The sequence below is a fragment of the Andrographis paniculata genome, unplaced genomic scaffold, assembly GCF_009805555.1.
Source record: "Andrographis paniculata isolate CXL003 unplaced genomic scaffold, ASM980555v1 Contig50END, whole genome shotgun sequence".
Taxonomy (NCBI): domain Eukaryota; kingdom Viridiplantae; phylum Streptophyta; class Magnoliopsida; order Lamiales; family Acanthaceae; genus Andrographis; species Andrographis paniculata.
Genome location: NW_026137585.1, coordinates 1,390,123 through 1,414,242, shown reverse-complemented (window position 1 = coordinate 1,414,242; position 24,120 = coordinate 1,390,123). Strand labels below are relative to the sequence as shown.

The 24,120-nt window shown below is 30.6% G+C and overlaps 4 protein-coding genes across 11 annotated transcripts; 1 reads left to right on the top strand and 3 right to left on the bottom strand.

Moving 5' to 3' along the window:
- Nucleotides 1-730: 730 nt before the first annotated feature.
- Nucleotides 731-4,596, top strand: LOC127253426 (uncharacterized). 8 transcript variants are annotated; one of them, XM_051278017.1, is made up of 10 exons: nucleotides 732-954; nucleotides 1,294-1,362; nucleotides 1,536-1,625; nucleotides 2,274-2,316; nucleotides 2,893-2,999; nucleotides 3,093-3,188; nucleotides 3,598-3,788; nucleotides 3,875-3,944; nucleotides 4,042-4,244; nucleotides 4,358-4,596. In XM_051278017.1, the coding sequence occupies exons 1-9, from the start codon at nucleotides 763-765 to the stop codon at nucleotides 4,147-4,149; spliced, it is 966 nt and encodes a 321-aa protein (XP_051133974.1). In that variant the 5' UTR covers nucleotides 732-762; the 3' UTR covers nucleotides 4,150-4,244; nucleotides 4,358-4,596. The 8 variants fall into 8 exon arrangements, with proteins under 8 accessions (XP_051133980.1, XP_051133974.1, XP_051133979.1 ...); XM_051278016.1 differs by having other exon boundaries at nucleotides 733-954; nucleotides 1,291-1,362; XM_051278020.1 differs by having other exon boundaries at nucleotides 740-958; nucleotides 1,291-1,362.
- Nucleotides 4,597-8,171: 3,575 nt separating this feature from the next.
- LOC127253181 (uncharacterized) lies at nucleotides 8,172-11,617 on the bottom strand. Its single transcript, XM_051277629.1, has 5 exons — nucleotides 11,217-11,617; nucleotides 10,250-10,406; nucleotides 9,805-9,855; nucleotides 9,544-9,636; nucleotides 8,172-8,740 (listed from the first exon to the last, which is right to left on the bottom strand). Exons 1-5 carry the CDS (start codon nucleotides 11,333-11,335, stop codon nucleotides 8,681-8,683), a joined length of 480 nt encoding a protein of 159 aa, XP_051133586.1. The 5' UTR covers nucleotides 11,336-11,617; the 3' UTR covers nucleotides 8,172-8,680.
- A 1,537-nt stretch (nucleotides 11,618-13,154) lies between these two features.
- On the bottom strand, nucleotides 13,155-15,770 carry LOC127253214 (endoglucanase 11-like). Its single transcript, XM_051277662.1, has 5 exons — nucleotides 15,445-15,770; nucleotides 15,106-15,318; nucleotides 14,229-14,429; nucleotides 13,877-14,131; nucleotides 13,155-13,784 (listed from the first exon to the last, which is right to left on the bottom strand). Exons 1-5 carry the CDS (start codon nucleotides 15,670-15,672, stop codon nucleotides 13,155-13,157), a joined length of 1,527 nt encoding a protein of 508 aa, XP_051133619.1. The 5' UTR covers nucleotides 15,673-15,770.
- A 2,358-nt stretch (nucleotides 15,771-18,128) lies between these two features.
- LOC127253182 (small ubiquitin-related modifier 1-like) lies at nucleotides 18,129-20,089 on the bottom strand. The gene is made up of 3 exons (XM_051277630.1): nucleotides 19,889-20,089; nucleotides 18,550-18,699; nucleotides 18,129-18,430 (listed from the first exon to the last, which is right to left on the bottom strand). The coding sequence occupies exons 1-3, from the start codon at nucleotides 19,958-19,960 to the stop codon at nucleotides 18,356-18,358; spliced, it is 297 nt and encodes a 98-aa protein (XP_051133587.1). The 5' UTR covers nucleotides 19,961-20,089; the 3' UTR covers nucleotides 18,129-18,355.
- Nucleotides 20,090-24,120: the final 4,031 nt, after the last annotated feature.

Sequence of the window (24,120 nt, the reverse complement as noted above, 5' to 3'; positions counted from 1 at the left end):
TTTTTAAAAATATCAAATTTAATAGTTATTTTTTATTTTTATATTTAAACTAACGCCTTAATATTATATCATATAATTATTCAAATTTAAATATTTACTATAGAAAAATCAAATTCGCAAACAAATTAACAAACATACCCTAAATTTTTTACCAATTTTTTTTGTAAGTCCAAGAAAAAAAAATAAATTATAACCACAAAATTCGTAGTCCTTTTAATTTTTGTTGCAAATTAGTTGCAACATATATTCATTATCCGTAAAATGTTATTACTAATTATATCATAATTTATTTTCAATTAGTTTATATAAATTATCTATTTATATTTTTGTTATTATTTAAAAATTACATTCTCTATTAAATCATATATATTATATTTTATTAAAAATATAAACTTCAAAGTATTTAATAAATATTAATTATTTTTGAGTAAATAATTTTATTTTTCTATAATTTTATTATTTTTATTTTAATAAATAATAACCAAATTATTATCATACATTAAAAAAAATTTATCTCTATTTTTTTAATAAAATAAATATTATATATATTTATTTATATGTATTATATAATTTTTTATTACTAGCTAAGACTCTTACCCCTATTAATTAATGTACTACATAATTAGATGAGTGCATGACATGACGGTGGTTGGTATAAAAGTATAAATAAGACCCAGTCAAAGAGCGCCACGTGTCCCCTCAAACCCCTATATATATATATGTGCAAATCCGAAACCGTAACCATTTAAAGAAATTCAATCGATGGATAAGCAGCAGCACCATTCGTTGAATATTCCGCACCTCATTAACCTAAAATTCCTTCCACAATTCGACGCCGGAAGTGCCTCTCATGCCGCCGCCAACAAGGACCGGAGGATGCAAGCCGTGGAGCAGCACCTTCGAGATATCTGCAATGCCGATCTCAGGGAAAACGTGCTTCACGAACTCTCCAAGGCAGGTTTCGCTTGCTCTCTATTCGTATCTCACATCGCGCGATTTCTAATTTGTTTTTGCGTTTAGTGCTGTGATGTTGATTAGGTTCTGTAATCGTTCATGTTTCGGAGGAATGCGTAAATTTTTCGAGTTTAGTCCAGGTTTTATTTTGATTTTATTCCTGTGTAAGACAGATGATCTGATTCTTGAAAGTGTGGGATTTTAATACCTCCTGAAGATTGAGAATTTCGGTTGTGTTTTTAGCTTGCAAGCAGAGTTACGTTTGTCGATTGAGTTGTGAATTGTCTAAACTTGTTTGTGATTAATAACCCACTGTCCCTGTTGCCTTTCTACTAGAAGAGAGATATATTTCAAGATTTAGCTCCAATTCTGTGGCATTCCTTCGGTACTATTGCTGCTCTTCTCCAGGTTGGTTTGAAAATCTTGCTAAAAATTCCTATGAAAGTTGTTTAAATAGTGTATATCAGATCTTCAGATGCATTTTCCCTTTAAGATTTTTACATTGCCTTGAATTTCATTACACTGGGTTTAGTTTCTGGGGATGATTGATGAAGCATTTGTTTTCTTCTGATCTCCTCTAGGAAATTGTCTCGATTTACCCCTATTTATCTCCTCAAAACCTTAGTCCTGCACAATCAAATAGAGTTTGCAATGCTCTTGCTTTACTTCAGGTATTCTTTTTCTGTTACTCCCTCTGAATTCTTTTCCCGATTAATATATTTCAGAATTATGCAAGGCTCTTGTTATCCATGGTTTTGTTTTGACATTTTTTATGCTTGCAAGTTTGAAAGGGGTCAAAGCACATTATTTCAGTCATTATTATGTAGACAGGGGATGAAGAGTCAGATACGAAATTCTTGTTTTTGTTTTCACAGAAGTTAATATTATGACAATAAACAATACTCCTCCTGCTGTTGAAAATTATGCCTATATGATTGAACATGACTTTTAATAGATGTGGATAAAAATAGTTAATTTTTTCTTTTTATAGTACCAAAGTATTATTTTTTTACTAAAAAAGAAAACATGAATATTTTTTTATGACAACGTAAAAAAGAATAGCCGTATAAATTTGAATGAGTGAGGGAGTATGATTTCTTGGACATTTTAGCAAATGAGTCTTGCCTTGGTATTAGATACCATTATGCTTTTTATTCTCCTCACATTATATGGCTAATTCTGCACACACACCACACACACAGTATTGATTAGAATTGGTGCATAGCATAGTGATCATAGTACTGAACAGCATCAGTATGATAATTTCTGTATCACATTTCCCTACTTTGGTAAACTAAAATGGCTTTCAAATGCTGCAGTGTGTGGCTTCACATCCAGAAACACGAATGCTATTTTTAAATGGTAATTTCTCAATTGATCCTTTTTATACCTAACTTTAGGTGCCTGTTGGACCCTGAATTCATATTGGAGTTCCTGCCTTCAGGGTGTGCAAATAAAAACTTGCAATTTTCTGGTACATTTTGAATTGATTTGATATTTGAACTTGAAATATTGGAAACAAACATGGAATTTTGTTGTCGAAATTGTCTAAATCAGAGTAATATCTAGTTTGTTATGTTCTTGATTGTGTATTTATCATTTTCTGTAATTTGAATTATAAATGCAGAAAACTTACTGAATTCTGAATTCAGTTGGCAGTTTTGAATACAAAATATTGCTTGAAAATTTAAAGCTCCAACCCAAGTTTTGGTCAAAGTTTTCAAGTTCATATTATTTGCAGATTCAATTCTGATACCCCATCCACACTCTTACCTGCAGTGAAAAAAATTTCTTTCTTTCTTTTTTTCACCTGTTCTCTTGTAGATCATTATGCTATTTATTTTACTTAATTATTATAATAAGCATTTCGACTTTTGTCCTTTGGATTGATTCTGAAACCTAAATATGACTTTGTTCCCCTATAATTTCCTTCTGCAGCTCATATTCCGCTTTACTTGTATCCTTTTCTTAATACAACCAGTAAATCAAGACCATTTGAGTATTTGAGGCTTACAAGCTTAGGTGTCATTGGTGCTTTGGTCAAGGTATTCTTCAATCCTCAATTCGCATTCCAGTTTTATGCATAACCACAAGATTGTTAAGAAGGGTAATTCATATTTTTTCTCCCTTGGTTCCAGGTTGATGACACTGATGTTATCGCTTTTCTTCTATCTACTGAGATCATTCCCTTGTGCTTGCGCACTATGGAGATGGGAAGCGAATTGTCAAAGACAGTTGAGTTTTTTCCAAGCATTTTTTGTTATATTCCCAAGTGTTTGCTCTTGGATTTCGTTGGTTGCTTTCTGTTAGTAAGCATTAATGCATCAGTAAGTTTAATACGAAAGAATGTCTTAGCCTCGTCCCGTATGGTTGATTGCAAGTAGAGATATGTTATACTACCTTAAGCAATATCAAATGGTGTGTTTCTTTTCAGTTTATATCTGTTTTTTACTATTTGAAGTCCATGTTTCTTAAAAAAGATAGTACATTTTTTTCTTTTCTATCAAAACATCATATCACACATTATTTAAATAAAAAACACAAACTTCCAAACTCAATCCAGGCAGAAAAGAAAAACGCCCTTCAATATCTTTTTATGTCAGTCAATGTGAATGCAATATAGAGCATTTTTTTATCTGGCAGGTGGCAACATTTATTGTGCAGAAGATACTACTTGATGAAGTGGGCTTAGAATACATCTGCACGACTGCCGAGCGGTTCTTTGCTGTCAGTAGAGTGTTGGCGAACATGGTTGCTGCTCTTGCAGAGCAGCCTTCTCCCCGTCTCCTGAAACACATAATCAGATGCTATCGTCGATTGTCGGATAAACCTAGGTTCATCTGCATCTGTAAACTCTGTATCTTTTCTTCATTCACAATATATCTCCACACATTATGAACTGGAAGCCTCGTATATGCAGAGCCTGCGAAGCCCTTAGAAGTTGTCTTCCGGATATATTTAGAGATGGAGCTCTCAAGGGCTTTCTTGTTGTAAGTGCTAATCCGCATTACCAATGCTAACAAAACATGCCTAAGTGATTGCAGATACATTCTTACTTAGTTGTGCTCGATTCTGTGTTTGTTTCAGGAAGATCCCTTGGCAGCATTGTGGCTACAGGAATTGATTTACAACGTGCTTGGGACTCGGGTCGCTATTCAAGTTGGAAGCAGCTTCGATCATATGATGATCAATTAAATTATTTACGGTCACATTATCCTCTCTTAAACAAGTCTTTGGGACGAACTTGCTGCTTAATATTTATGCCAATGTGGTATCGGAAGAAACACAAAGTAAATTATCCTGCAACAAACTTCGAAAAAAATGAGCTTTGGTTCTTATACTGGAGTTTTCAGATTTTCTATTTAACATCTATTCATGCTTGCCTATTTTGATCCATCGACAGGGGTACATGGATTTATAACATCATGTCAATGGGCTGCATCGGCACTCATAATCTTGGATGGCGAAAAAAGCAATGAGCTTAGGTTTGTACAGCTTTTTTAAATTATGTTGGTAGGAGGTTTATTTTATGATATGAGTTTGGTTCATTTATAATACAAGCTTTAAATTTTGAAACTTTTGTTCGATGAGAAAAACATTAGTCGAATTTCCGTGTTTAATATTTAGTTTGTAACATATGAAGTTATGCTTGTGAAAGAGAATAGTATATTTTTATAAATAATATATATATATATATATAGTAGAGTTATAGAAAAATAAATTAGCAAATGAACAAATGAATAACATATATTCTGAAATTAGCTGTAAAGAATAATAAAGTGTAGTAAGTATATTCTTGTAGGTTTGGATAAAGGAAGAAAGGGTCGGTTGCAAAATAGTTGTGTTGATGTTGAAGTTCATATTATCCATATTCCTTTCCATGACCATGATATAAAATTAGTGATGCCTTCGGTTTTCTTTTTTATTTATTTATTTTTATTTTTTTGTTTTGTTTATATAATAATTTGGATATAATATTTTTGTGTAAAGTATATATATATATATATATATTGACACAAGGACAACCCTGTGCCCTTTTTTTTTGGTTTTTTTGTTGTTGTTGTCCTTGAGTCGCCAAATATCTTCTCCCCTTTCAAGTAACATCATACATGTGTGTGGAGACAGAATAAAATGTAAATGAGTATTGGGGTGTTTAAAGATTATTATTATTATTATTATTATTATTATTATTATTTTGAGTTCGAGAATTTAAATCTCATAAATCAAGAAATGAAAGAGAGATAAAAATTAAGAAATGAGCTGGGGGTGTTTGTCTGTCAATTTTTTATTTTTATTTTTTTGCATTTTTTTATACTATTTCTTTAATAATTTTTGAAAAGAAAATACACTATTTTAATTTTATAAAACATTACATATTAATTATTATTCAAATAAGTAATTCAAAAATAACTAATTGACAAAATTTTTGAATGGATTTCTATGTCATTAAAATTTTCTTTTACTCACTGTCTCTTAATAGATGCATCATCACTCTTTTTCATTTGCAATACATTGTTTTATAAATCGCATTACTTCTCTATTACAATTTTCAACTGTATTTTATATTTTACCAAATAGAAAATTAATTTATATTCTATGTTAAATTTATTCCATTTAAATATATTTTCTATTGTGATCTCCATGCAAGTCTATATTTTGTATCAAAAGTACTGATAATGTTTTGACTAGAAATCAAGAAGGGTCTCCATTTTTAGGTTTTGCATTATTTATCATTTTCTAAATCTAATTAAATATTTATTTTTTATTAAATATCTTATTAAAAATATTTGTATTTGAATTATATATTAAATATTTGTTTATACCACATTAGATCCTTTTATTAAAATTCAAATTTCTACTATATTCAAATTTAAAACTCTAATTCAAAAATTAAGGAACACACCCAAAATGTATTATATAGCTTTTTCATTTTATAATTCACCTTCAGTGTTTGAAAAAAAATGCATACATTAGTCACTAAGCCATTTAATACTAATTTATTTTTCTTCAAGTTTTCTTTTTATATTTCTCATTAAATAAATATTATATTTTATTATAAAATATTATATAAAATTACCGTCAAAAAATCAAATTTAAAATTCAAATCGAAATCATAAAAAGAACACACTTATTTTTATAATTAACATATATGGATATAAATTATCCATATATATATATATATTAATATACATAGACAAATGCATGTGTACAATACATCTATGTGTACGTATGTATGTATATGAGAATATCCAAGTAATTAAATAACGCTAATATATGAAGTAGCTAATTTACTTATAGGCATGGAGATGAAGTTTATTCCAAGACTGTTCTCTTTGCATTTCTAACTGCTTGTAAAAGTTCCCTATGAAAGTCTCTGCCTTTTGGTACAATTCTTGATCTCCATCATCTTCTCCTTCTCCTTTTCCTTTTTCTTCGACTTCTTGGGGCCCACAATTCGTATCGGAATTACTATCACCACTACTATTACTATTAATTTCTTCAATAAAGAATAAACTTGGTCGTGGTGGTGGTGGTGGTTGTGGTGACGGTGTTTCGACGAGTGCACTGGATTTCACGTGATGATCTTCACGATGGGGCGGAGGTTTGTGGTGGCGGAGGAAGAAGGAGAGGAGTCCGGCATCGGCGCCGAGGGCAATGATGAGGAGGTTGAGAATGAAGTAGATGAAGTGTTTGGGGGTGTAGTGAAAGTTGGGAGTGGAAGTGAGAAATGGAGCAAGTGTTAGGAGAGCAACAATGGCTACAAACTTCATCACATTGGTAATACTATTGTTGTTATTGTGGGATTGTATTATTTGTTGCTTCTTCTTCATCATCATCATCACAATCACTATGGCAAGCAAGAAATGAATGAACAAATGAATGGGTTTAGAGAGAGAAGAGAGAGAGAAAAATGAAGGAACGAAGAATTGTAGCAATTGCAAGGGAGGGAGGGGTTGGAGAGGGGGCCTATTTTGCACTTATATAGACCATGGGATGGAGATGTAGTAGGGTTTATGACTTTTACTTTTATTTGACTGTAGAATAAATATAATATAAAATCGTAGGAATTAAATACTACTTTCTTCGTGACCTTATCTAATATATTGTGCAATATTTTTTATTTATTTTGTTTCATCATATTATTCAATTAATATATATATTTTTTTTTTCTAATCACGTCACTTCATTCTACTTAATATTATTCAGTTTTGTGGCAAAAACCTAATGTTTCACCACATGTGGAATGTGGTGAGTATAAAATTAAGTTTGAAATAACAATAAATAAACAAAAACTTTCAAATCTAAAAAAAAAAAAAAATGTAAATGGTATGTGAATAGAAAAAAAAAAAAAACATATATATGTATGTAAATAAATTTTTTTTATGGTATATTAAATAAATTTAAAATAGAATTTAAAAATTTAAAATAAAAACAGCCAGAATTTAGAGAATGATTAAGTGAATTGAAAGAAAATTGATAAACTTTTTTCTTATAACAAAGTGCAATTCGAAAGTAAGTACTGAGTAAATTTTAAGTCGAATCTAATAGTTTTAAATTGTATTTAGCGAACCATGTATTGAAAATTTAAACTGGTAACAGTATCTTTGCGGGGAGAATTTGATTATAAGAGAGAGAGGATAAGTGGATAAGGTTACTTTTGTGGATTCTTTAAAAAGTTGGACATGTCCAATTATGATGGACTTACTTTTAGCCCCACTTTTCTGTTTCCTTACTATGCCTACACGTTCTGTTCTTGGATATTTAATCGGGAGAAGTTACTTTATATTAATTATAAGTATTCAAAAAAAATATAAAATTCTAACAATATAATTATATTCAAAAAATTTTGAATTTTATTTATTTATTATTTACTATAATATTTTTTGAATAAAATATATAAATTTTTAATTTTAAGAATTGTAAAAAATTTCAAATTTGTTGGATCTAAAGGATTTTATCAGGTATGGTTCACATCAACGTCAAGTCCGGGTAGAAATCCAACCATATGTATTTGGATCGAATCTCGAGTCCAGTCGGACCGGCCCATTGCCATCCCTATCAAACTTGACTTGAAACACCCCTTAATCAAAAGTTCAAACTCAAAATTGAGCTGGAATGATTAAGAAAGGGCATGAGCTCAAATCTTATCTACATATTAAAGGAAATAATCAAATATACAAATTTATCATTCATATCAAAACTACTCGAATTCAAAATGATTCGAATACTTCATCCTCAACTCATTATAACAATCGAATAGCAATTCAAGCTTAACAACTCGACTCGCATAACAGCTGTACGTCTAAAAGCCAAGCAAGCATATAATCTCGAGATTTTGACAACGCAGCACTACATATTCTCAAAATCATACAAAAAGAAGAAAGGCAACTCACATACAGCTAAGAGTACCACTCATATGCTAAAGTTTATGCACTTTTTTTTTTTTTTTTTTTTTCCGATTTATCCATGAAAGATTGATGAGAATCTAAGATTCACAAATGTTTAATAACAGTTAAAGAAATGTTTCTAGAGGTATTTTACAGGGCTTACACATAAAATGGAGCGAGGGCATTCAATCATTTTGTCATGTTCAATAATAGCTTTTACGCAAATCACAATGCATGTATGTTGTTGATTTTAAACAATTTATGCGTACTTTTTTGTCTACAGATTTTGCATTTTCAAGACTGTGTGCGTCCGGAAGCAGCTCGGTGGGTCGGAGGTTTTAAGCTGAACATCTCAATAGAATGGCTACAAGGCATCCCAGCAATGCGCCGGCAGCTACCTGAAATTAGATAGTATCATCAGGCACTCGTTCGATTAGATGAATAAAACACAATTACAGCAAATATTTATCTTTGGCATGCTCGAAACTTGTGGGGTACAATTGAAAGTGGCAAAATAATTACCGTTTGGTACAATGATAAAGAAGAGAAAAAATCTAGCGGAGATAATGAAAAATGGCCTCTCAAAAATGGGGGAGATCTTCTTTCAGATTCCTCAGCAAGATAAATGGTCCAAAAGTGAGTATATCAACTTTAGGTGTGTTTGTTTGTGTTTTCATACTTATTTTTTTGACTAGGTACTCTACAGCAAAATATTTTTCCTCCTAAAAAAATAATACCCCTCCAGTCACAAATCTTTTGCTATTATTTTGCAAAACGTTTCCTAATTGTTCTTTATTTACACACCGTTGTTTTACCCTCTAAAAGTAATTCATAGAAACATATCCAACAAAAAGGTCAAAAACACTATCATAAGTGTACTAAAAAATTGTGCCATAAGTAAAGCAAACAAAACAGGGTTGAGGTAGTAAACACCTACTATCCATTCAAAATATCACGTCGAACCCATTTTCCATTTAAGACATCATAACCACAACTAATTTTCTAGTTCAAAAATAAAAAAATAAAAACATAATTTGGACAACTTTCAAGGTGATATGAAAAGAGCAACAATGGTAAGCATGGGAATTGAAACAGAAATAACCTATTTCTAAACCATTGAATGAAATGCTTGTATTGGGACCATTTTGCACAGGGACAAATGAGCATAAAACAATAAAAGATGCAGCACATGTAACAGTACCTGTAGTGGAGTATGGCCCAATGAATCTCGAAGGGGTCTAACATTAGCAACAGGATGCTCAGGAGGCAACTCACAAACTATTTGATTTAATAACTGCAACAAATATCACGATGCAGGGGATTAGGACCTAATAAGCAAGAGCACTACTGCAATTCAACAGACATTTGACATAAAGTTGTCCAATTGAAAATATAAACGAAGAGCTCAACTAAAAGAAGCATCATTAGGTGCTTTCTTAATATCATCGAAAGGATATCTCACCTCAGCTTGCCGACCAGCATGCAATCTGATGCCAGTAGCATCATACATTACCTGTAGTTTAGGGTATTTATTAATAAGGAAACATGTTTTCGTAAATTATTAAAAAGCACTAGCCCAGTCAAGTTACTGTTGTAGAAACGAAAACAGACTCAATACTGGAGGATAGAAGCCATGTTCAGTATCAAGTGACTCGTTTACGAGCAAACATTGCAAGGCTAAGAAATTGAATGTTGACAATCAAAATCTTCTTGTCGATGATACTAAAAATATAAACAAGAGCTATGTAGATCATATCATCCAGGCTTCATGGAAAAAAGACGGCATAAATTCAAATATAATATGGAAAGAATACCATCTCCGATGTGATGAAAACACATGTTAGAACTTCATTAACAAGCAGGCAATGCTAAAAGGATGGAGAAAACCTGGTTTAGAAAGTACATACAACACATGCCAAGACCACTGCAATGGAAAATGCTGATGATCCTGTTCCCTCTTGCAAGCCAATTGTAGTTGCAAGAGCAGTAACTGTTGCTGAATGTGACGAAGGCATTCCACCTGAGCTGAGCATCCTCCTAGAATCCCATTTCTTATCCTTCAACCTGCATATCTAAAGGGGCATATTGAAAGATCAAACAGGAATAGCCACATAACTCTAGGAACTCACATTATCAATGCTACTCAGGATTCTATAGAAAATAAAAAAATAAAATATAAAAAAACACACAAACAGACTACTGTGTCAATGTAGGTATTCATTCATTTTCATCCAAAACCTCTTCAATATTTGCATTTGAGGATGTTTATTTAGCAAATCAACACAATCTGTATCAACAGCCAAACAGGCATTCAACATCAACACAACAGTATTCCCCAGTAAGACAGAGCGTATGAAATTTAATCAATCGACGTTGAAATAGATATTCAACAGTTCAACAGAATAGATAAGAATTTGATCCCACCGCTGATTTTCATTTCACCATTGCTGACTTGTGGGTTTCCAGTCATTGTTATATAAAGGCTTCACCATTAATCATTTCAGACTTATATTAGCCATTGAGAGGTCACAACCCTAGGCATCAAAAGGCTAAATATTCTAAAGCGTAGCCGAGTGGGCCAGGGGCAATATTGTGCAGTGCAATCTGGATCTTCAACCAAAGGGGATAGAAATAGGGACCAGGGATCATACGCCATGCAATTTTAAAAAAGCCATGAACACTAACACAAAACAAATGAAGACAAGTAACCAGAATTCCTAGAATGTGAGCATCCACAAACACGCAAAATAGCATAAATGCACATCATGTCTCTTAATAGGATGAAAAATTAATCCAATGGAGGCCACCAATACCTAGCGCCCATACAAATGCGGAAACAGCGGGAAAATATGAAAATTGGAACAGAGAAAGTACCAGGTAGTAAAAGGCTTGAGAAACTGAGCGATGGCACAGGCCAGCAAGGCGGAGACGAGAGGAAGATTCGCAGGCGAAACCGAAGAACGTAGTGTTGCAGCAGCATCAACGCTCGTCATCGCCTCGCCGCGCCCCTAGATCAGATCGGATCGGATTTTTGTTTCTGCGGATCGCGTGAATAGTCAACAGAAGTGCACAATCAGGGTCACTCAATTTCGGAGAGCGATTGAATTGCTCGGGTACGGCGGCGGCGACGTCGGCGGCGGCGGCAGAGGCGGAGGAGACGATCGGAATTCGAGAATGCACAGCAGATTTGGGGGAATTTGGGGGAAGGTGAGTCACGTCGATAGACGCGCAGCAGCTACTTGACGTGGAGAGAATATACCCAGCACGATTTTATGAAATTTGACCAAAAAGCGTGTGTTTGCTTATACGTTAAATCCTAATAATTTTATTCTTTTTTTTTTATCGGAAAATACTAATAATTATATTATACTCTAGGATCTCGTGTTTACTTATGCGCGTGTGTTTGCTTATACGTAGATCTCGTGTTTACTTATGCAAGAATTTAAGACGGATATTATAATTAAATAATTAAAAATATATTAGTAAAAATAATTTATTAGTGAAAAAATTAAAATATAATTAAACTATATAGTTGATGTATTTTTTATAAGTTTGAAAAAAAATTAATTTAAATTTATACAAGTAGAATTTTTATTTTGATTTCCCTATTTTTATTTAGCATAGTGTTTGTTTGGGGTTTAGATTTTGACAATTTGAATAATTGTATGATGTGATATAAATAAATATTGATACGATGTTTTAAATGTAAAATTAATTTTTTAATATAATATAAAAATAAAAAATAAATATTTAATTTGATATTTTTTAAAAAAATAAAAAATAAAAATCATAAAAGTAAAATTTTGCAAACATCTTACAAGCGAACACACCTTTAAGCGTCCTTACCTTTAGAATGAACTTTCTGCCCACAGAGGCGGACGTAGGTAAGCTTCCATCTTCTATTGCTTGGTTGATTTCCTCTCTCCCTCGTGTTCGTCGATTCATTTTTTCTGATGCAATTCCGTGCCAATTATGCTTGTTGTTTACGTGTTCATCTGGAACTGGTTGCTTTAAATGCGAGGAAAGGAGGACAAATGGCTGTTGTATTAATGGATTCATTCAACTCAATCAAAACCTAAACAAGCACTCATCATTTGTGCCGTTTTTTGCTGATTTTTAGTGAGTTTCTGTAATTTGGTAATTCGTGTTAACTTCACCAAGCTGCAAGTTATTCTGCTTATCTGAGTGTAATATGCAGTTTTTACTCGGTAACTTCGCCAACTTGATAAGCAAATTCCTTATGCCAAGGAAAGGTTATGATTCTGCAAATCATTTAGTAAGATTCTGCACGATTTTGTTAACTACTGTGCTTTGTTCCATATAATTAGTTAATTCCATAATCTAATTGGCTTTTAATATTTTGTAATTTGGTCATTTGTGTATACAAATTTGACTTCAACTACACCAAGCTGCAAGTGATTCTGCTTATCTGTGTGACTTCAACTCGGTACATGGCCATATTGATATGCAAATTCCTAATGTCAAGCAAACGTTATGATTCTGCGTATCATTTTGTAATGATTCTGCATCATTTTTGTTAATTTCTGTGCTTTGTTTCGTATAATTGGTTACTTCTATAATCTAATTGGCTTTGAATTTCTTTATAACTTCAGCCGATATGTTATGTTTCAATTTCCACTGTGCTTTGTTTTGTATGATTGGTTACTTCCATAATCTAATTGGCTTTGAATTTCTTCATAACATAACTCGATATTCTATGTTTCAATTTGCATTCTTTTTGCTAACACTTCACTTGCTATGGATAGTATCTTCTATCCTTTCTCCCCCCCCAAATAATCTGTGGCGGTGGAATTAGAATGAATTATTCTTTTCTAGTGAATGCAATTTGGCAAAAACTCCTACCAATGGAGCTGTATTGTATGTGCAGGCCTCCGTCTGCGCAAAGTTACGCCTGCTGTCCCTGAATTCATCCTTTTCATCGGGTCCACCAACGAGTGCTCCAGCAAGAACATGCAGGTTTGGAGCATGTCTTACAAACCAAGTATGATACCCCTGCATACACCCTAAGAACTCCTTGTAATCTTTGTACGACGGCATGGATGCACCCCTGTGGTGCACCCTTGTCGGGTACAACGGTCCATACCCAACCAAGTAGCTCATTCTCATCGGATTATCTCCCAAGATGTAGTCCACCTGTGACTTGATAAATTCAAGAATCTCCTCAGACACCACCAAGCCTATATCGCAGCTGAGCGCGCGGTTTGTGGACCGTAGGTGATCTGAATACACCCCGAGCAGCAACAGTGCACTAGAAACATACTGCATGTTGTTCCATCGCCGTGTGTACAGTAGGCCACCTGGGGTGCGCTTCACATTAGCCCCATTGTTCTTGTTCAGACAAGCACAGATGTAATGCTCTGCTTTTGATCTGTATTGTTGGAGTATCTTCTTCTCCTCTTCGGTCTTCTCTTCCATTGGAAGCTGCAAGAATACCGAAAATTATTCATTTTTTATATATCTACATATCTATCAATCACTGATTTTAGTTTTTTTTTTTTTTTTTTTTTTTCTACCATGGCAGCAATGAGTTGCAGTCCAGCATACTTAATATCCCAGCTGAATTCAGTGACGGCCCAAGTGGTGCCGCCGAAGGACTCTCCATTCTTAACAGCGTAATTCAAATAGCTTCTGTTTTCGGTAGCCTTATGCAGCCACAAAGCAGCCCATAAAAGTTCATCCTTGTATCCACTAATCGAGGTATAGTATCCTTTTGCTACTTCAATGCTATCATCATATCTGCCTCTATACTTATCTGCAAACTCGAACAACTGCACACAAACACGAACACAAATTCCTACAGCCTTAAAACTGAACTAGAAACATATATTGTTGGTAAATGTTGTATGTCTGTGAGTCCTTAATTACCTGCTGTGCATGTTCTAGTAAAAGGGTTGAGTAATGTGGGTTTTTTTTCTTAAACACAAGGGAGGCTGCAGCCATGGCTGCTGCTGTCTCTCCGGCCACATCTGACCCGGGATTGTCCTTGTCAAGCTTGTATGCTTGGCGGGATGTTGTCATGTCTTCTGGCCTCTGCCAGCATAGGTGATCAGTCTCACCATCCCCAACCTAATTAACATTATTAAACCTTAAATGAAAGTTATGTTTTTGGAAGAAATTGATTGAGATATTGAATTATAAAAATAATAAAATGAAAAAATATGCAAAATAAACAAACCTTTCAAATACTAATACGATTTTACCATACCTAAATGAACATATTGTAGAGTGATATTAAAATGATTCATTAATCGCATTCTTTAAACTAAATATATTTATGAAACCCATGCCTCCTTCGAGCATTTTGATCTATTTTTTATTTATCTCATTTGCAGGCAATTCCTACATATATTTTGTGTGTTTCTTCTCAGTTTGTTGAAGGTTTGGTTTTTTATTAAAATAATATTTTGTGAATAACGAGAGTCCATATAGTAAAAATTTGTCTAAAAACTCAAAAGGGATTTCATCTAATATACTATGTGCAGACTATAACAGTGAAAACTGCTGTTACCTTAGCATAATCTATCAAAAATAGTTAAGTCCTTCAACAAAGGATGAGTCCTTTCCCAATGAGAGTTTGTCAAGTATTTTGAGTATGTGTAAAATAGTATGTATTTTGTTGATATTTGAATAGTGATTCTTTTTTCAAATATATATATAATTAGATATAAGGTATTATTATAAAACGTGATTAAAAATTTCCTGCATATTCTGGTGAATATAAAATGGAAGATATTTAGATTACCTGAGCCCATAAAACATGGGGATGAGTGTGAGCCTTGATGAAATAGTCAGTACCCCATTTGATAGCTTCTAAAGCATGCTGTAATTCCTCTGCAGCAGCTATTTGATCTTGATATTCCATCACACTCCATGAAAGCACTGTGATGGTAAATGCCATAGGCAGCCCAAACTTCACATTATCTCCTGCATCATAGTATCCCCCAACCAAGTCCACCTACACAAACACACACACATTCATTCATTTATAACTAACATAGTTATTTTTAGCTCTCTAAGAATTTAGTCATTTTTATCGAAACATTTGAGTTAGAACTTAGAATATAGGAGAGAGGATACATACCCCTTGCTCGAGGCCATCTATGAGGCCTGAGTGGTGGCGCCACTTAAGCCTCTGGTTGTAAGGGAGGTGGCCCGAGCGCTGTGCCTCGAAGTAGAGGAGACTCAGGGATAGGGAGTCGCCATAGTTGAAGGTTTGGGAAAATGGAAAAGTGGAAAGTAGCGATAGTAGAAATGTTATTAGGCAGAGTTTTTTGTGGTGTGATATAAGGTTGTTTTTGTGGCATTGCATTCTGGTTTATATCATACTTTTATCATGAAAGATGTATATATATATATATTATGTATATATCAATGGTGGTTTTCTGTGGTTCTATTTAACACTTTGAAATCTTGATGTGTTATGGTATCCTTATTTATTTGAAATCTTTATTTACTTAAGGGGGCCAGAAAAATAACATGGGATTGTTGAAGATATTAATGTGGTGAAATGAAGGGAGACATTTGTGTTGTTTTAGATTTGTCTTGTGCTTTAATTAGAAGATTATTCTTGTCCCTTTTTACTATAGAATTATTGTATCTACACCAATTAGAGTAGTAACTAAGGGTGTGTATGGATGTTTTTTTGGACATTCTGATGTATTTTAATGTAATAGATATATACCAATACCCAATACCCATGAGTGTGTTTGGTTTGTATTTTTTTTTTATTTGGATAGTAATTTGATGTGATATTTTGTAGGACAATTTATTATACTTTGGGTGTGTTTGTTTGGGGGTTTGGATTTTGGATTGGGATTTGAATAGTAAAAATTTTGAATTTGAATAGTTGTATGATGTGATATAAATAGGGTTTGATGTGATGTTTTGAATGTAAAATTGATTTTTATTATAATATAAAAAATAAAAAATAGGTGTTTGATGTGATGTTTTTGGGGGGAAAAAATTGGATGAATAGTAGAAATCCTCCAAAATCCTTCAAAAAAACACACCCTTTATAGAAAATAAAGTAGATTTTACAATATAAAAAAGAATAAAATAAAAAATAATAATAATAATAATTAACAACAAAGAGAGCATAGTAGATTTGTGTCCATCTTTAGTGAGGAAAGAAATTTACTTATTAGTAGTTGTTGTACTGAGTGTTTGTTTATACAAATTTTTTCAAATTTTAGTATTTGTATTTTGTGTTGATTTTTTTAAATATTTTTTTTCTAAAAAATATTTTATCAAGTATTATTTTAATATCAAAATTTAAAGCAAATTTTTTCAAACTTTTACCATGTTTCTTTTTGTGTAAATTAATGGTAGTGGAAATTGTTATTTAATTGGGTAGAGAGTTTTAGAAAGTAATCAATAGGTTCATTGAAATTGATGGATTAATGAGTGGTTGAATCGTTGAACAATATAATTTCATTTAGAAAGTAATAAGGAAAATTTAATTGATTGGTCATCTAATCGGCCACACGGCTAATTCAAAATAATTAGGGTGGGTTTGTTTTTATTTTAAATATATTTTAATATTTATTCAATTTGTATTATATTTGGTTAAAAAAATTATTTTTTATAAATTATTGTATTAAAATATTATTTAAATCAAATTCAAATACATTTTAATTTTTAAAATGGTTAATTTATTAATTTAAATATATATAATATCAATAATTGCTAATTGAATGTTATGAATATGTAGTTTGTATATGTTTTTTTTTTATCCGGCAAATTTAGCACAATTTCTTATATTTTTATTAAAAAAAATTAAATTAAATTTGCCAGATAAAGATGATATGTAAATAGCTAATTGAATATTAATAATGTATTATTTATATTTATATTTTTAATAACTTTAAGTATATATTTAACATTACAAATATTTTTCAATTTATAATATATTATATAAATATCATTACTTTATATCATATATACAATAATAAATTTTAAATAAATTGCACGAATATAAAAATATTTTTAATGTCCTTACTTATATAAAAATATTTTTAATGTTAATACAATTTCCTAATTTTTAATGTTAATACAATATAATAATAGATAGAGGTGAATATAAAAATACACATTAATCTTAAAAACAAGATAAATGGATGTTAAAAACATACATTTAATTTACTATCAAAATAAATAAATAAAATTCATGAGTGTACTTTGTATTTGGAGTTTATTTTAAAAATAAATTAGGACAAGATATTCTTTTTAAAAAATATATATATCAACATACCTCCAAAATATCTTGTTTTTCCTTAAATAAATACAAATACCAGATCCAAGAAAACATACTAACAAACCCAACAAAAAAATAAAATACCAGATCCAAGAAAACATACTAACAAACCCAAAAAATAAAATAAAATAGTTGCACTTAAATAACTTTAGCCAAAAATTAAATATGGAGGAGCACATTTCCTGCTTTTCCTTAAACAAAATCTCAACTACAATCTCCTATGCAATTCCAGACCAAAACAACAAACAACATAATATAATCCTTACTGAATGACCTGTTGGTGTGGAGGGTGAGGAGGTAGACTCGAGATCAGAAAGTCATGAGTTCAAACCACATATACCTCCAGGTCTTGCCTACCATACATGATTTATCTAATGTGACTTATCTCGTTAGGCCTAGTTTGCATACTATTAAATTTAATCAAAAAAAACAAAAAAACAAAAAAGCATAATATTATATATATATATATATATATTATGTACATCTACTCAAAACATCAGCACACAAGAAAATAGAATAGAAACACAGGGATAAGTATTAAAATAGCTACGAGGGGTTGTTTGCCATCATCATGTATGTGCGCACATATTTATATCACAAAATAATAGAACGCACTCACGATTATGACTACTAGTAATTTATAGAGTGACAACAAGAACACCCAATGTATATATAATACATATGTAGATATAGATATATTACAATACTAGTAGCCATCAATAGAGCCTGATTTTCCTGCCTAAGCAGTAGAAGTACCTGCACCACCAGTCTGATGCAGCATTGCGTCTATCTCATCGCCATCCTCCAAATCCACCTGTCCACACCAATACTCCACAGTAAATCTTCTATCCAAATTCGATACAAATTTTCTACACTATATGCACATGGTAATACATACATATATATATAGAGAGAGAGAGAATGAGAAAGTACATCATCTGGTGTTTGCTCCCCTCGAAGGCGACGGCCATCAAAGAGAAAAGCAATGGAGTTTAAGTCCACAGAATGCCGATCACAGTACGCGTTCATAAGCTTCTTCAGCTGTGTACTTTTCTTAATTCTGAAAAACACTTCACTCCCATCCTATAACAACCAACCATATTTACACTTAAGTCAAATTTCACAAAATTATATAAGAAAATAAATTAATTACACACAAATAAAATAATAACAAATCTGGTAAGTATACAGAGTCTAGCCTTAGTAAACTAACTCGGCACACATCTGTCTGGCTTACTTTAAAGCTGATCAATACAATATAACTAATATTGCAGTTCCCCGATTATAACAAAACCCAAGAAGAGGGAAAATATTTGATAAGAGAATAGAAATCAAAATTCAAAACAAACCCACCTTTTTACACAAACATTAGGGTTTTGTAAGAGTTTTGGAATTTTTGAGAGTTTAAGCCTTACATCCAATATTTTCTATGCAAAATATAACATCCAATCACTATTTAAGTATTTAACCTAAAAAAACCTTTACAAAATACAGAACACACAGGGATAACTGTACTGTCATATGAATGGTAAATTAACCCAATATTAGCCTAATCAACTACCAACTCTATTTAAGTAGACAACTTTTGAAACTTTAGATACATAATTTTTTTAAAAGAACATCGAATCAAATATATCACATCAAATATCTAACTTTTTACAATTCAAAAAAATTTTCAAAAAAAAATTGACAAAGGTACAACCTTCAAAGTTATATGATTCGCATACAGATTTGCTTATTATACAAAATTACAGATCATACAGTGAAGAATATCTTCAAATCATAGCACAAGAATGTCTCGGTAAGTTAAAATGAACAAATCTTGGTTCCAACAAACAAGAACAGATTATTCGACCAGCACAATTTCTAAATTAGGGGAAATATAACCAGAATCGAAGACTTGAAGTGATAATAAATCCAACAACAAGATGAAAAAGCATCGTCAAGCCCTAAATTTTCATACAAAACCACTAAACACGTTCAACGAGACGATAACAATCACCAAAACAACATAAACAAAACCAATTAAATACCGGAATTTAAAAATTAATAATAATAATAAAAAAAATACTATTAAAAACACTTAGCAACTCACTCCGAAAACCCTAGCCAGAACAATTTTATATATAAATCAAACCAAATCGATTCAAACAAGAGGCGAACACAAATAAGGCAAAAATGAAGGCATCTAATCGGAAAATAGACGCTAAAGGGAGAAGAATCATCGCCGCCAAGGAAGAGCGACAATTAAAATTGTAGAGAAGTAATTGACCTGGCCTTTGACTTTGATATTGAGGTGCACCGATGAATCGGCGGGCTTCTTGTCGTCTTCCGCGTTCGACATTCTCACTTCGTTAACCGATGGCCGATCTCCGCCGCAGTAGAGTGATGGTATGCAAATGCTTTCTCCTGCTCTGTTCTCTCTCTTATCTGTGCAGTCTGTCTGCCCTACGTTTTTTATTTCCGAGGCTTTTTGAACGGCGACTGTTCGAATCAACGGCTGAGATAACTTCGATTAAGATCGACGGTGGATACGCGTCATTTCTGCGTAATAGATACGCCAGTCGCCACTTAAATTTTGATGACGCCCGTATTGAAAATAATACCAAAGGTTGTTCGAATTTATAAATAAAAATATGTGGTATCATATTTTAAATAATTTTTTTCTTAGATTTATTTATTTATTTTATGGTTATAATTATTCATTCACCAATTTACAAACTATATGATATATATAAAATATTAATATTACAAAATAAATATATAGATACAGACCGACAAGGTTTGATTTCACAAGTTAGCGGCTGGGCTGGGCCGGGTCGGGTCGAGTTACAATTTTAGATCATACTCATTGTACTGGGCTCGATATATATTGCATCGGGTTTTATAAATCATAGGGAAAAACCCACATTTGCAATTTTCATTATTCGCTCTGTTTCTTGTCGAAATACTTACTACGTTTTCATACAATAGTCTTTTTTATCATTTTTTTCGTCTAAAACAATAGTCTCATTTCAATAAATAATCATATCATCATAAAACTATCTCTATCTTTTCACTATTATTACACAATTATCACTATTTTTTACACTAATATACTCACTAGGGCAAAAAAGTTATTTATCCTTACTTTTTACCCACTACCAAGATAATATCAATATTCCTTAAATCTCGTGCCCAACACAATAAGACTATATTTTTTAGACGGAGGGAGTATAAAAAACGAGACTTGATTTGAACGCTTTTTTGAGTGAATTGAAGAAGCAATGTGATTTTCTACCGATCAAGTTTGATAAGCCGTCGAAAAATATTTTTTAACAATAATATTATCATATTTGACTTCATCGAATATACTAAATTGTAGTACTCCATGTACCGGTGCAAAGTTGTCGTTTATTTTTTGCACGTAAATTTTTTAATATTAGTATTATAATGAACTATAGTGAAAAAAAAAAAGACAAAAATGCCCCTATTAGTATTGTGTAATATAAAAGTAATGACACTTGTGTAATATAGTGTAAATTATAATGATATTTATTATGTTAGGTAGGTAGTATAATTACTAAATTAGAAAATAATAACTTTGTTTTGAGACAGACGAAAATGAAAAATAACAACTTTTCAATGGGAGGAGTGAGTATTAATTTTGCAATTCTCCATATTTAGATTCTCAAAAAATAGTAATTCAAGCCATATATAGAGACAATCTTCTTTTCAAATGTTTGAGAGTTAACTCGATCACGAGTTCACTTAGGGTGTGTTCATTTGTAGAATTTTGATAAAATTCTACTATTTATCCAAAATTTTCTCCTAAAAAATATTAAATTAAATATCTATTTTTTATTTTTTATATTATACTAAAAATAAATTTTACATTCAAAATACCGCATCAACACCTATTTATATCACATTATACAACTATTCAAATTCAAAATTTTTACTATTCAAATTCCAATTTAAAATTCAAACCAGACAAACACACCCTTGTACTATTCTTTGTGGAACTATAGATTAACTATCCGTTATTATGCTCATTTATTATTATTTTTTTTTTTAAAAAAAAAAAGGCTGCCGTCAGCCGTCGAACTCAATTCAACGGCGTCGTTTTCCACGTCGTCCGCCAGCTGAAATTTTTTTCGCTACAAACGTGTTCACATTGGAACAACGATTTCATTTCATAAAATGCGACTATAGTATAATTAAAAGTCAGCCTTATCCAATAACTCTTCTATCATTTGGCGTTGCAAGTAATAATAATAGGCGTTGTTTGTAGGAACCAAACACAAACAAAAATAAAAAAAATAAAAAAAAAAGTCCACTAAACACGCAAGTAAACATATTTGATTATTAAAAGAAGACGATGGTGTGTTTATTTTGTAAAATAATTTGAAAATATATTTTTTTATAAAAAATTATGTAAATAATATATAAAATAATAAGTACGTATGATATATTAATTATTTGTAAAAAATATATTTGTTTTTGACAAAAAAGAACAGACTCTCAAATGTGTTTATTTTAGTATTCTATTTTTAGTTTATTTATTAAAATTTTAATTTAAATAATATTTTACGAAATAAAATAATGTATTATATTATAATTGTAGGGTTTTTTTTTTTTTTTTTTTAAGGGTTAAAATCGAACAAACCCATAAATAGGACATTTTTGTGACTTCGAAGCTAAGACAGGCTTGACTTATTCTTACAAGCATCGGATTATTATGAATAATTACAAAGAGGACATAAATGTCACCAACATTACAAATACAATGATAACTATTTATTGGAGCTATATAATTTAATACACGCGTTTCCCAATTTATTGTACGGCACAAATTTAAGGCTTCCATTTATACGTGTTTTGTTTTTATTTCAAACATTTTTATTTTTTAACTCAATTCTATTTTCAATAATATATATATATATATTAATAAAATATTATATAAAAGTACAAATTAAATTATAATTTAAATAAAAAATTCAAACTAAAACACAACCAAGCAAATCCCATTTGGATCTAATTTTCACATTATATAGGTTCCGAATAGATAGAAATTTATCAAAGCTTTGAAATTTGAATGATTTTTTTTAAAAAAATATATATATTTGATATGATATTTTAATAAAATAATTATTTTATTTATATTTTAAAAAAATATTTAATCAGGAATATGTTTAAAAAGTGTCTACATAAATGTAACCATAATTTTTAATAAATTATTCTTTGTGGTTAAAATAACAAATTCGTCATTTTTTTACAAAATCTAATATTTTATTTTTCTTATTTATTATTATTATTTATTGAAAAATTATTGGCATTTGGATTATACGGAATGGATTTATTTATTTATTTATTTTTCAAAACTTGAATTGGATTTGAAAATATTATACATTTTAATATTATATTAAATTTTATAATTTATAATCTTCTTTTCTTAGTTAAAATTTTTTTGCACTCAATGGGAAAAAAACTTTTCCTTAATTAAAATTTCAAAAATATAAACAATTGTAAATAAAACTTAACCATAATTATTAGTTTGAATTAAGAAAATAATTATAATCATAGTAACAACCATAATTAGGGTTTTATATACAAAAAATCTTAATTAGTAATAATTCTATATTTTAAAATTTATAAATATAATAAATTTATTTGTCCAATAAAGTATAGATTTTATTTTTTTTTTTTATTTTTTTGTTCAATGGACACGTGAGTCCACATCTCTGATCCATGGCTCAATCCAAAAGGCGAATCGATTTCAAATTAAATTTTATTTTCTATTTAATATATTGTTCACTTACTAAAATTGATTTTAGGAAGGAAAAATATTTCCATTTTTTAAAAATTAAATAATTGATTCAATATATGTGGTTTCTCAAATTATCCCAATAATAAAATTTCAACATAAACTCTGAAGGCTGTTTGTTCATATTAATATTAATTTGTCGACATAATAATTTCACCATCATTAGACAATCAGGTAATAACTTGACCCGACCCGAATTAATTGAATATATTTGACAAATTGTTCTTAGCCGACATTGCAATCATATTAATGCCCCAGCTGCTACATTATTTAATTATTCCCTCCAACTATAGTAGATTTTTTTTATATTTATCTCATTAAAAGATCTTTGTAATTTTTAAATATATATATATTTTTGCATTTGTAAGAATAAAAACACTAACAAAATACAATTATTTTTTAATTTATAAAAAAATAAAAATGCATTCCATTGGAACGAAACTCATACTTAATTATAATTTTGTCACTAACATAATTACATTATTACCCATCGAAGCTCTTCAATTAACAATTATACATATTTATTTAGTTTTATTATAGAATTTTCAATATTAAATTTAACATAGTTTTTTATTGAAAAAACGACAATACGTAAATATATATATTTATATATAAATTGAAAATTTTATTTTAATAGCATTATTCAAGTAAGATTAAATAATAAATAAATAAATTAGTTTAACCCACTAAGGCACTCT